The 13,885-nt window shown below is 47.7% G+C and overlaps 1 protein-coding gene across 1 annotated transcript in view; it reads left to right on the forward strand.

Annotated features, from left to right (window-relative positions):
• Window positions 1-2,348: 2,348 nt before the first annotated feature.
• AQP3 (aquaporin 3 (Gill blood group)) overlaps window positions 2,349-13,885 on the forward strand; it is a 62,830-nt gene continuing 51,293 nt past the window's right edge. The window contains exon 1 of the mRNA XM_030192875.1: window positions 2,349-2,517. Coding sequence (XP_030048735.1) covers window positions 2,410-2,517 — 108 coding nt within the window. The 5' untranslated portion in view covers window positions 2,349-2,409. The remainder of the gene's footprint in view (window positions 2,518-13,885) is intronic.

A 13,885-nucleotide genomic window follows, 5' to 3' on the forward strand; every position in this document is an offset into this window, starting at 1 on the left:
AATGACATCGTGTCGCTGCCAAGAGGGCGGAGCTGACCTCCATATTCTCCGTAGAAGCGACGTCAATGACGTCGCTGCAATGGAACTAAAACAAACCGCATGCGCGAGGGGAGCGGGTAGGGCGGGCGCAACACCTGGAAGTTGACCATTGGGCTTATATGAGGCGCCTATGCCCTTGATGCAGGTGTTTCCTGCCGAAACACGGACCGTGTCGGGTCTGACCAATACAGCATAGCTGAGACGCCCCTAACTAGAAGGCTCCTGGGGCTTCTTTGCTTTCTATTTGCCTTTGTGCTTTTGGATTCCCTCTCCTTGCCGTTATGTTTTAACTGGCCTCGTATGCCTGGATATTCAATGCCAGCACTTCAATGTCCGTGACAAAAGCCAGTGGTGGTCAGCAAAACACTGACTGTGACCAGCTGAATATCAGCCTCTACGTATTTGGAATTTGGAATACAACATGGCAAACTCCCACTGGGGTAGTTTGGGTTTTGTCCAGAGGCTTCAGCAGAGAAAATAGGACAGATGTTATTAGATTGTTGGAAAGGAAGCATCTGGCAGGGCAAAGAGTAGAAAAATATGCTAACCATTATGGGGGAAAGAGGGGGAGCTGGAGGAAACTGTTATCCTGTGACCATTATAATAGTAACAGGGAAGTTCTACTGGAAATCAGTTCTGTTTATGTGCATTTTGGGGGTCCTGTTGAAATTTTCTTGCCTTGTGTACAAAATTATATGTGGTTTATCCTCACTTTATTTATCGAACCATCTTGTTTTTACAAACAAAACTAGAGTTACTAGAATATTTGAACTTTTCACTTTTCCTTCTCTAAAAAAAAATATGGTGTGGAGGAGTGGCCTAGTGGTTAGGGTGGTGGACTTTGGTCCTGGGGAACTGAGGAACTGAGTTTGATTCCCACTTCAGGCACAGGCAGCTCCTTGTGACTCTGGGCAACTCACTTAACCCTCCATTGCCCCATGTAAGCCGCATTGAGCCTGCCATGAGTGGGAAAGCGCAGGGTACAAATGTAACAAAAATAAAATAGATACTATTGGAGATTCTACATGGAATGTTGCTACTATTAGAGATTCTACATGGAATGTTGCTATTCCACTAGCAACATTCCATGTAGAAGGCTGCGCAGGCTTCTGTTTCTGTGACTGTGAGTCTGACGTCCTGCACATACGTGCAGGACGTCAGACTCGCAGAAGCCTGCGCAGCCACATTGGTGATCTGCAAGGGCCGACTTCTACATGGAATGTTGGAATAGCAACATTCCATGTAGAATCTCAAATAGTAGCAACAGTGGAGGAGTGACCTAGGAGTGGTTAGGGTGGTGGACTTTGGTCCTGGGGAACTGAGGAATTGAGTTCAATTCCCACTTCAGGCATAGACAGCTCCTTGTGACTCTGGGCAAGTCACTTAACCCTCCATTGCCCCATGTAAGCCACATTGAGCCTGCCATGAGTGGGAAAGCGCAGGGTACAAATGTAATAAAAAATAAAATAAATTAATAGACACTGTCCAAGGGCTATTAAAGATCTCTTGACATCTAAAATCTCCTATAACCTGTTCTGTAAGCAGATCAAAACCTATTTGTTTAAAAAGGTTTATGTGTAGATTAGAGATATTCTGTCTCTGTTAAGTTACAACTTGTTATTCCTGGAAATGTCCAGGCTTCTTTAATGCGTGATCCGCATTGAACTGAAAGGTATATGGTGGAATATACATTTATTGTTAACGTTAATAAGAAGACAGATGAATAAGAGAATTGAGTTCAGTCCCAGGAAGGTGACACTGAACGCTGCCAGTGTGGTTAATATAGAAAGGTTTCAAGAAAACACTTTGAGACTTGAAAGGTGAATTCTTTCTTGGTCTTACAAATGGTGACGGTCTGTCCTGCATAGGAACCAACTTTTCAAAATTATTGGGGGTGCTAAGCCCAGTGGAAATAACTCTTCCCTGGACACATACAAGGAATTTTCACAATATTGGAGGGTGCTCAAGCACCCACAGCACCCACAGAGTCAGCTCCTGTGCTGTAGAGTGTGTAATACAAAACGATGGTACAGTCAGTGCTGTACAAGAGCCTGATTTGGGGAGGCAGAGTTTGGGCTACTTTTTGAAACCTCTTCATTTTATCTAGCAAAGCAATGCAGACAGTTTCTAGGTTGCAGAAGGTAAGTCACTGGCCACACTCTGGCTTCTGCACTGTGCAAGTGGGATGGGAAGCAGCCCTGGGTGGGGAGGGGTGTGGTTACATAGGGAGGGTGGGGGGGGGGGGGGGGGGAGGTGTCACAGGATATATGAACTTATTTATAAGCAAAGGCAGGTCTGTCTGGATAACAGTTACGGTAGAGAGATTAGACTGAGCAGCAAGCAGCTCACCATCAGCCCTTTCAGTCCACGATGGGTCGCCAGAAGGAATTGGTTAACCGGTGTGGGGAGATGCTACGGATTCAGAACAAACTGCTGAGACAGGCTCTAGCAGAGTGCCTGGGGACGCTAATCCTAGTGGTAAGTCCCTGCAGTTAAGCAAACTTTTATCCTCAGACTCCAGAGACAAACGTTAAGGAGGGTAGTTGCCCTGTCAATCCGCTCAAATATTTAAAAAAGAAAGGTCAACAAACTGTGTGGGTGGATAAACTTAACTATATTTGGAGATTAGCATTGAGAGCTACCTTTGCAACACTCCCTTCTTTCATGATCACCAGAAAAAAAAAAGATAGAAATTGAAAACAAAAAAAACCAAACAGACCAAAGTGGACCTGCAACATCTCCCTGAAGTTGCATTAGACATACAAATTTGTATTTATTTTTATTTTTTGTTACATTTGTACCCCGCACTTTCCCACTCATGGCAGGCTCAATGCGGCAGGCAATGGAGGGTTAAGTGGTCTTTAGGCTGCTGTTTGCTTTAGGATACAGGATTGGTGAGTCTCTCTCTCTTTTTTTTTTTTTTTTGCGTGTGTAGATGTTGGTGCAAAGCAGGAGAGTTTCAGCCCTGCCAGGGCACCAGTGTGCGTGCCCCAAGCGTTCCACCTGGGCACACTGTACCGTACGATGCGACACTGGTGCCCTGGTAGCAGCGCTAGGGTGCTGGGACAGGGGAAGCAGAGCCGCAGGCAGGGGGCGGCTCAGGGTGGCAGGTGCAAAACCCCACAAAGCCCCTGCAGAACTCGGGAGCTGCGCCAAGAACGGGAGCTGTAAATATCCGATACTCTCCACCACCTCACTTGCGCAAGACATAATAAAGGGCGCATTGTCTGCGTGATGTTCGCATCCTGCAAACTTCCTTCCAAGGAAGAATAGCTTTGTGGTGCAGGCGTTGATCAGGAACCTTATTATGGACAATTAGGGCATTAACTTTCTTGCTCCAAATACACATATATGCAATGCAATCAAACTTGGGCTGGCCAGACTCCTTGGTCCACCCCTGCTTTTTGGTTTTGACTCTAGTTATACACGTGGTGGTGGTGGTGGTGGTGGGGGGGGGGGGGGGGGGGGGGGGGGGGGTCCTTTGCCCTGACCTGCGGGTTATTGTTTTGGTCAACTAGGGGAAGCAGCCTGCTTAACTGTAGCTGCCTTTCTGTAAAGCATTTCACAAACAGCTTGGTCACTTCTTGCTGGTGGTTGCTTTTCCCTCCCATGGAGAACTGTGGCAGGGTCCAATGAAAAGATATAGCCAGGGCTTTTTTTTTTGAGGGGGTACTCGGGGGTACTGAGTACCGGCACCTTTTCCATTGTGTGCTTAAAATTGACCCCATGGCCCCCAAGTTTTAATGAAAGAGCTCAGGCTCTACACACCAGTTCTGCCTTGTCATAGGTTCTGTGACTGGTTGCAGGGGATCTGGCCATTGTGGGGTGGGTCCGGCAGTGATCACCCCAACCCTGAAGGGTGGCACAGCATTTGAGTACCTGCACCTTTTTTTGCTAGAAAAAAACACACTGTAGGTACATAGATTTTCTAATGAAGTGAGTGTGTGTGTGTGAGAGAGAGAGAGAGAGAGAGAGAGAGAGAGAGAGAGAGAGAGAGAGTGTGTGTGTGTGTGTAAGATGTCATTAGAATAAAATATATGTGAAGCATTAAAATAGTAGTTTGAAGGCAAAGTGGGGGGGGGGGGGGGGGGGGGGGGGGGGCTGTCGATGGATGATCAGAAGCTGACAGGCAGTAGAATCCTGCGCTTCGTGAGTTAAGAAACTCGGGTCTCAGTTGAGTCCTTTCTTGCCCTCCCTGATCTCTCAGCGCAGAAACTCCTGTTCTGCCATCCGTCCGCTCCTGAGAACATCCTGTCCGTATCCTGGTGTATTTCTGTCTCTGGCTCCAGGAACTATTCAGGTTGGCAGGAGCCTTTCACTCCCCAGGTTTTTCCTTGCAAAATGCAAGCGGAGCCCACTCGCTTCTCTGGAACTTATCGAACTGCGCCCAGGACGGATGAGGGGGGGGGGGAAACAGAACCTGATGGGCTTGAACTATTTTTTGTCTGTTTGTTTGTTTTTCTCACTGATGTCTCAGCAAGGAAGTTATTTGAAGTTATTTCGATATCTAGTGCTGACTCAGACTGCAGAAGCGTTGGAGAAACTTTCTACCACCCACACCGTGTTACTCCTTCGTGCTGAAAACTCATAGAATCCACCTGCCTTCGGAATTGTGCAATGCATACAAACAGAAACAGATGACAAGAAAGGCTGTTCACAGACTAAACGAAGCAGCCAGCCGTGCATTTGAATAATCTGTGTGAAGGATAAATGATGTTTTGTCTGAATACGAGGCAGCCTTCGGGCTTGAGGTGAAATAGTGCAGCTGATCACTTCATTTCTTCCACTGGAAATATTTTTTGGGACATGTTTCAGCTGGTTTTCTCTATATTCCCTCTAAGGAACATTACATAAGTACATAAGTAATGCCACACTGGGAAAAGACCAAGGGTCCATCGAGCCCAGCATCCTGTCCACGACAGCGGCCAATCCAGGCCAAGGGCACCTGGCGAGCTTCCCAAACGTACAAACATTCTATACATGTTATTCCTGGAATTGTGGATTTTTCCCAAGTCAATTTAGTAGCGGTTTATGGACTTGTCCTTTAGGAAACCGTCTAACCCCTTTTTAAACTCTGCCAAGCTAACCACCTTCACCACATTCTCCGGCAACGAATTCCAGAGTTTAATTACGCGTTGGGTGAAGAAACATTTTCTCCGATTTGTTTTAAATTTACTACACTGTAGTTTCATCGCATGCCCCCTAGTTCTACTATTTTTGGAAAGCGTGAACAGACGCTTCACATCCACCTGTTCCACCCCACTCATTATTTTATATACCTCTATCATGTCTCCCCTCAGCCGTCTCTTCTCCAAGCTGAAAAGCCCTAGCCTCCTTAGTCTTTCTTCATAGGGAAGTCGTCCCATCCCCTTTACCATTTTAGTCGCCCTTCGCTGCACCTTTTCCAATTCTACTATATCTTTCTTGAGATGCGGCGACCAGAACTGAACACGATACTCAAGGTGCGGTCGCACCATGGAGCGATACAACGGCATTATAACATCCTCATACCTGTTTTCCATACCTTTGCTGGGGAAGCTTAGCTCTCAAATATTTTAGGTTGCCAATAGACCCAGAAAAGGCTGTGGCTTGCCTGTTTTCTGCCATGGCTCTTTCCTAGGAAATGGCTTTATTCATTTACAGTGTCACTTACCACTCAGTGAACTGTACAAGGCTGGCCACATTTTCTTTCTTAAAGACCTCTGTCCTTCTCCCTGGGCATCTGGCATGCTCCATTTCAAGATGTAGTGCTCATACATAAAATTAGATGGCTGAAAGTAATAGGAATTTCTGCTGCAATTCTTTCAGTCTCCCAAAGGGCTTAGGATAATACTTGATTTCGGAAAGCACGGAGCTAGGTCTGAATAGTGGGGGAGGGGAGCAGAGCCAGTGCAAGGGTAGTGCGTGCCCTCGACAAACCTTCAGCCTTACGCCGCCCTTGGTAACCCCCTTAAGATTTCGATAGTTAAATCGAACAATCATGATTATCACACCATACATCCTATAAAAATGGAGGGCTATTTATTTATTTATTGCATTTGTATCCCACATTATCCCACCCGTTTGCAGGCTCAATGTGGCTTACATAGTTTTGTAATGACGTTGTCATTCCAGAATATCAGATACAGTTAGTAGTGTGAAGAGATTAAGTAGGGAAGAAAGAGGAAGTGATTGGGCGGGTGATTGTAGAAGTGGAAAGTATGTGTTTTTAGTTTTTGTGGCTGTCAGGACCTGTTGTAACATAGTAACAGAGTAAATGATGACAGATAAAGATAAACTCATTACATCTTGTATGTGATACTTCATATGTATACCTGGTCTTGATTTGTCCTTGCCAATTTTAGAGCTTAGACGGCAGAAGTCCACCCAGCACCGTCCTTGTTCTAAAATTTCGGAAGTTAACGTCAAAGCCCCTGGAGCCCATACAAATCTGTCCAGCCACGATCAGAGCACGCACCGTAGAAGATTGCCCAGTACTGGCTTTGCTTCCCAGTTACCGGTGTTGCTTCCTAATCTCTGCTAAGCTTCTTTGGATCCATTCCCTTCGTGCTTATCCCACACGTTTTTGAATTCCGTTACTGTTTTCATCTCCGCCATCTCCCGCGGGAGGGCATTCCAGGTACCTACCGCCCTCGCCGTGAAAAAATACTTCCTGACGTTCTTCCCGAGTCTGCCCCGTGTCTTGCTTTAGCTGTAGGTGCTGCTCCAAGAAGCTACCACCCTAGGCGGTTGGGACAGCGCTGGAAAGGGGGGGGAGGGGTGAACGTTCCTTGAAAGATTCTATTGTAACTGAGCCCCTTGAGCGATCCAGAGGGTAACTCCCTGTGCCCTAATTGGAAGGCTAGGTAGGACGAGGAGCCGCTGTGGTGCCAAAATACCACTTCAAAAATTACAGGAAAAGATGCCAGCTGATTAGCTCGTGAGCCTTTTCTGCCTATAAATGGTGTTGGTAAGGGCTCACGCTCTAATCGCCACGTATTAATTGGAAAATCAGTGCCTGGCCATTAATGGGAAAAAATGGAAATGTGGCCATTTTATAGACACGCTAAAAGTGGCCTCAGAGCATGGGGAAATCCCAGGGGCGTAGCCAGACAACAGATTTTGGTTGGTTCTAGGCAAGAAGTGGGTGGCCACCAAGGGTTCTCTCCCCCCCCCCCCCCCCCCCCCCCAACCACCACCAAACAATATCTCAGCTGGTGGGAAAACACTTCTTTCCACACTGGCGGTCTGCAGCAGCCATGCGCTGAAAAATGAGCATGCTCAGGTGCCAGTATTGTAGAGAGTAGCGTTTTCGTTATCATCAGGGGGAAGTCTTCAGCTGGCAGAGCTTGGGATCCCCACCAGCTACCGCTAAACGTGTGCTACTGTTGGGTGGGCCTGAGCCCTAAATGGGTGGGGCCAGGCCCACCTGTGGATACGCCACTGGGAAACCCATCCACTAGTCCTAGTGGAGGAATAACCTAATGGACTTTCATCCTTATGTCCTGTCTATCCTAACCCATATCCCTTACTTGTCCTGTCTGTCTGTCATAATTAGATTGTAAGCTCTATCGAGCAGGGACTGTCTCTCCATGTTCAAGTGTGAAGCGCTGCGTATGTCCGGTAACGCTATAGAAATGATAAGTAGTAGTAGTCGTCATCCTGGGGAGCAGGGTTTGATTCCCACTGCAGCTCCTTGTGACTCTGGGCAAGTCACTTAACCCTGCATTGCCCCAGGTACAAAATAAGTACCTGAATATATGTAAACCGCTTTGAATGCAAGAACCACAGAAAAGTGTATATCAAGTCCCATTTCCCTTTCCTTATTTGAGAAGCTACATGGAATGTTGCTAGTGGAGGAGTAGCCTAGTGGTTAATATAGTGGACATGGGGAACTGGGTTCAATTCCCACTGCAGCTCCCTGTGACTCTGGGCAAATCACTTAAACCTCCATTGCCCCAGGTACAAAATAAGTACCTGAATATATGTAAACCGCTTTGAATGTAGTTGCAAAATACCACAGAAAGGCGGTATATCAAGTCCCATTTCCCTTTCCCTATTTCAGATTCTACATGGAATGTTGCTACTATTGGAGATTCTAGATGGAATGTTAATGTTGCTATTCCACTAGTAACATTCCATGTAGAAGCCTGCCCTTGCAGATCAGCAACGCGGCTGCGCAGGCTTCTGTTTCATACGTGCAGGACGTCAGACTCACAGAAACAGAAGCCTGTGCGGCCACATTGCTGATCTGCAAGGGCAGGTTTCTACATTGCACCCTGCCAGTGGAGGAGTAGCCTAGTGGTTAGTGCAATGGACTTTGGTCCTGGGGAACTAGGTTCAATTCCCACTGCAGCTCCTTGTGACCCTCGGCAAGTCATTTAACCCTCTATTGCCCCAAGTCCAAAGAAGTACCTGTATGTACTATGTGAACTGCTTTGAATGTAGTTGCAATAGAAATCAAAGAAAATAAGATGATACCTTTTTTTATTGGACATAACTTAATACATTTCTTGATTAGCTTTCGAAGGTTGCCCTTCTTCGTCAGATCGGAAATAAGCAAATGTGTTAGTTGATAGTATATATAAGCTGTGGCGTACCAAGGGGGGTGGTGGGGGCGGTCCGCCCTGGGTGCATGCCGCTGGGGGGTGCCACGGCGCGCGCCTGTCGGCTGCGAGTTCGAATCGCTACGCTAAATTCTCTCGTTCGCTGCAGCTCCCTCCCTCTGCCCTGGAACAGGTTACTTCCTGTTCCGAGGCAGAGGGAGGGAGCTGCAGCGAACGAGAGAATTTAGCGTAGCGATTCGGACTTGCAGCAGACAGGCGCGCGCCGCAGCACCCCCCTAGCGGCGTGCACCCGGGGGGGGTGTCATTTCGCCGGGGGGGGGGAGGCGCTGCACCCGGGGGGGGGGGGGGTGTCATTTCGCCGGGGGGGGGGGTGCATCGGTGATCCGCCCGGGTGTCGTCGAGGCTAGGAACGCCACTGTATATAAGTGAAGCTTAAAAGTATTTCAATGACAGTCTAGCAAGGTGGGGGTGGGTAGGATGTATGCATGGGTACATCAAAGCATTTCATTTCATTGATAGTCTGACAGGATGGGTGTGGGTAGTTGAGAGGAGAGTGATAAACAGAGAAATACAACTTTATGCTTTATAATGGGCTAGAAAACCCAGATCCTTGTTAAGTCCTGTCTGTTGGGTGTCAAAATATTCAATCATTCTGACTTCAAAGGTCTTAGGTTCCTGTATTGTTTCAAAAACCACAGAAAGGCAGTATATTAATTCCCTTTCCTTAGTGCATGGCCTCTTTAGCACAGTTTAGCAAAAGCACCCCTTAATCTATTGCAATTGCTGGTAAATTATTCCGCAGAAGTGAATAAAAACAGTCCCATATCGCATACTGCCTATCTTAATAAACTCATGTGATGTTTTGTGTCTCTGATGCTTCAGGGAATCATGTATTACTGAGGTTCTTTTCCTGCTGATTAATACTAAATCAGACTGTGAAAGAAAAGAAAAATCAATAAGAATTTGATGTTAGAAAATACTGTCCTCATATCTACTAAAAATATTTGCAGATGGAATAATTTGAGTGTAGCTCACTGAGGATATGTAGCCTTACTGGTTACTCCAGTTATCTGGTTCATTTTCTATCTTATTACTTAAGATTTTACTTGGAAGACGAGCAGCCCAGGCCTGCATGGGGAGGGAAACTTAGAAAACGAGGAATGGACTTCTATGTTGTGATGATAAGGCTCAGGCTGTCAGCCTTTGCTAGCGAAAAAGGCAGGGCACGTCAGATAAATCAAATTTGTAAATGAAACCAGATGCCAGATGGCTCTGGGTCGTCACGGCCAGACAGTCAGTCCTGTTTAAGCTGGGTTGTATGCAGGGATTTGAGATTCGGATTTCTCTAGCTCAGAACTGTCACTCCTTACATGCAGCGGGATAGGGAGTGTAAATGTTGGTTGTGGCATTATCTCCTGGAGCTATTGCCAATAAATCAATATATAGACGCCCGACTTTGTCATCACTTCTATCTGATAAGTCTTATGTGAAGAATATCAGATAACACCTCCCCCCAACAGCAGAGATGCCGAGTTACCCAGTTCCAGGCTGAGACTTTTTGGACAGTCCTAGTTCTGAACTTACACCTCAAAGCAGTGTGGGAATTGTAGTTGCCTGATCTTGCCCCTTGAAACCAGTGTTGCAAGTGTGGTGGAGGGGCATAATCGAACGGCGCCGGCCATCTATATGGGCAGTCATCTATATGGCCGGCGCCGCAAAGAGCAGTCTCGAACCGTATTATCGAAAAAGATGGCCGGCCATCTTTCATTTCGATAATACAGTTGGGGCCGGCCAAATGTCAGAGATGTTTGAGATGGCCGGCATTGGTTTTCGCCCATAATGGAAACTAATGCCGGCGATCTCAAACCTGGCCAAATTCAAGGCATTTGGTTGTGGGAGGAGCCAGCATTTGTAGTGCACTGGCCAGGACACCAACCGGGCACCCTAGGGGGCACTTCTAAAAATTTTAAAAACAAAATAGCTCCCAGGTGCATAGCTCCCTTACCTTGGGTGCTGAGCCCCCCAAATCCCCCCCCAAAACCCACTCCCCACAACTCTACACCATTACCATAGCCCTTATGGGTGAAGGGGAGGCACCTACATGTGGGTACAGTGGGTTTGGGGGGGGTTGGAGGGCTCCCATTTACCACCACAAGTGTAACAGGTAGGGGGGGATGGGCCAGGGTCCACCTGCCTGAAGTGCACTGCACCCACTAAAAACTGCTCCAGAGACCTGAATACTGCTGTCAGGGAGCTGGGTATGACATTTCAGGTTGGTATAGAGGCTGGCAAAAAAAGTTTATTTATTTATTTATTTTTGGGTGGGAGGGGGTTGGTGACCACTGGGGGAGTAAGGGGAGGTGATCCCCGATTCCCTCCGGTGGTCATCTGGTCAATTGGGGCACTTTTTTTTGAGACTTGGTCCTAAAAAAAATGGACCAAGTGAAGCCGGCGAAATGCTCCTCAGAGCCGGCCTTCTTTTTCGCATTATCAGCTGAAGCCGGCCATGTCTTAACAACGCCCCCGTCCCGCCTCCCATACCCTTCCGAAACGCCCCCTTTAACTTTGGCCGGCTCTGCGACGGAAAGCAGTTGGAGTCGGCCAAAATCGGTTTTCCAATATACCAATTTGGCCAGCTTCAGGAGATGGCCGGCCATCTCCCGATTTGTGTCGGAAGATGGCTGTCGATCTCCTTCGAAAATAAGCTGGATAGTGCACCAGGCCAGGGTGGTCAAAAATCCAGGACTGTCCCCAAATTTCCAGTCTGGAACTAGGTAACTTGCCATCTCTATAGCAGTTATGAAGGAAGCAGTGGCGTAGCCAGAAGGCAATTTTTGGGTGGGCCAACAAGTTGGATGGGTGGGCACTAGAGTTGCCAACTTTTTGAAAGAGAAAAAAACCCCAGCCACCTAATACACCCATGCTTTGCCCCTACCCCGCATCTCACGCAACTTCCTGTTTACGCAGGCTGGGTGGGACGCGGCAGAGAGGAAGGCTCTGACATAGCGCTGACGCGCTGTTTTGAAGTTCCTGCTGGGCGGTGATCATAGAGTGAGCAAGCGCCGCAGCTAGGATGGGGGGTGGGTAAGGAAGACATGGAGGTGGCGGTGCCGGAACTGTGGGAGGGGAGAGAGAGGCGCCGGACATGCGAGGGTGGAGGGAAGGGAAGAGGCGCTGTGCTGTACATGGGAGTGAGGTTGGAGGGAAGGGAGGGAATTGGTTTGGGTGTAGCGCTTCTGGGTGGGCCTGAACCAAGACTGGACGGGCCTAGGCCCACCCAGGCCCACCCGTAGCTACGCCCCTGGAAGGAAGGACAGGATGGTTAGCAGCTGCACCACGGCCCAAGTGACGGTCTGGGAGCAACTGTGCAGCTACTCAACCAATCTAAGCCCATGAGGCTTCTCTCTGGAATGGGAACCACCTGGGCTAAAATTAAATGCATCGCACAGGTGCCCCTTGATCGATGCAGTTGCATGGGCGCATTTCATGCCTCCCCTCAACTCATGCCATCAGATGGTGGCGCCTGGGCCCACATTATGGCCCAAATGATTATTGCTCCGCCACTGACTTTTAGTATGTTGCAGGGCCGCCGCGTGCACTCGCAACCCCGTGCACCCCCCACTCGGGCCGTCTCCTCTGCACCTTTCTGCTGCTCCCTCACTCTATCCTTTCCTGCACTGCTCCTGTCCATGCCGGGAGTCGGGACCTGGATGATTGCATTAATGCGATATCGCATTAATGCAATCATCCGGGGTCCTGAGCGGCACGCGAGAGCAGGAGAGGACAAACCCGGAAGCAGGCAGAAAGAAGCTTGCTGGGCCCGGGGAATTTTGCCCCCCTACCGCCCTCTCTTTGTGGCCCTGATACAATGCAGCTCATATTATGGGTTTGCTTATATCAAAGTTAAGAGTTGGTCTCTGCTTTTTCTTTTAGTACATATTGCACATACTGTAGACCCAATATAACTCTAAGGCTGCCAGCTGGATCCAGATCCATAGGACAGGGTTGATCCAGTCCTGGGTTTACCCCCAGTGCATTCTGAGACTTCTAGTCTTGTTTTTCTTAGGGAATGCAACGGGGAAATGAAACCTAGAAGTCCCTGCATGCAGCGGTGGGAAACCAGGACTAGATCAACCCTATCCTGCAAATCTGGATCCAGTTAGCAGCCTTAATAACATAGATCCATATATCATGCAGTCAAATATCTTGGACCCTAATATCTATAGATTAGTTATTTAGATTCTGTGCCTTCACATTCTAGAGATGATAGTGGAGTGGAATGGTGTGGAGTGGAGGAGTGGCCTAGTGGTTAGGGTGATGGACTTTGGTCCTGAGGAACTGAGTTTGATTCCCAGCACAGGCAGCTCCTTGTGACTCTAGGCAAGTCACTTAACCCTCCATTGCCTGCTGCATTGAGCCTGCCATGAGTGGGAAAGTGTGGGGTACAAATGTAACAAAAATAAATATTACATAAGTAATGCCATACTGGGAAAAGACCAAGGGTCCATCAAGCCCAGCATCCTGTCCACGACAGTGGCCAATCCAGGCCAAGGGCACCTGGCAAGCTTCCCAAACATACAAACATTCTATACTTGTTATTCCTGGAATTGTGGATTTTTCCCAAGTCCATTTAGTAGCAGTTTATGGACTTGTCCTTTAGGAAACCGTCTAACCCCTTTTTAAACTCTGCCAAGCTAACCGCCTTCACCACGTTCTCCGGCAGAGCCAGATGAACCCATTCTTTATAAATCAGGCATGGGTGAACCTTTTTTTAATATACATCTGACCCAGAAAGTAACTGGACCACCCTGTTTGACATTTGATTAATATCATTTCACTGTGGGTTTTTTTTTTCCTCTGCTGTTAATCCGGTTCTTGGCAGAACCCAGGGTGCATTATAATTATGAAAATGCACTTGTAAATTATCTAAATGAACTACCCAGAAAATTAGACTCTTAAATACTGTAGACCAAGCAGCCAAATTTCTGTGCTTCTGTATAATAACATGCTACAGTTCCTTTAGGCTAACAGGCTAATTTTATAAGAGCAGGGAGGGAACCTGCAATTACCCAGCGTGAAATGACATGTGATTAGGAGACTGGAGGTTCTCCAGGTTTTATTGACACAGAGCCACCGTGACATCTGGTGCAACAAAGCGTCAATCAGATCTGGATTTAGGGTCACCAGCTCACCCTGAACAGATTGCTCCAGGCCTACGTTCACCCCATCGCATGCCTTAAAATGTAGTTCTTTGATCTTAAGGAAATCAGACCTGCATTTCCTTGCATGCAACATGCAGC

The sequence above is a fragment of the Microcaecilia unicolor genome, chromosome 2 (genome assembly GCF_901765095.1).
Source record: "Microcaecilia unicolor chromosome 2, aMicUni1.1, whole genome shotgun sequence".
Lineage (NCBI taxonomy): Eukaryota > Metazoa > Chordata > Amphibia > Gymnophiona > Siphonopidae > Microcaecilia > Microcaecilia unicolor.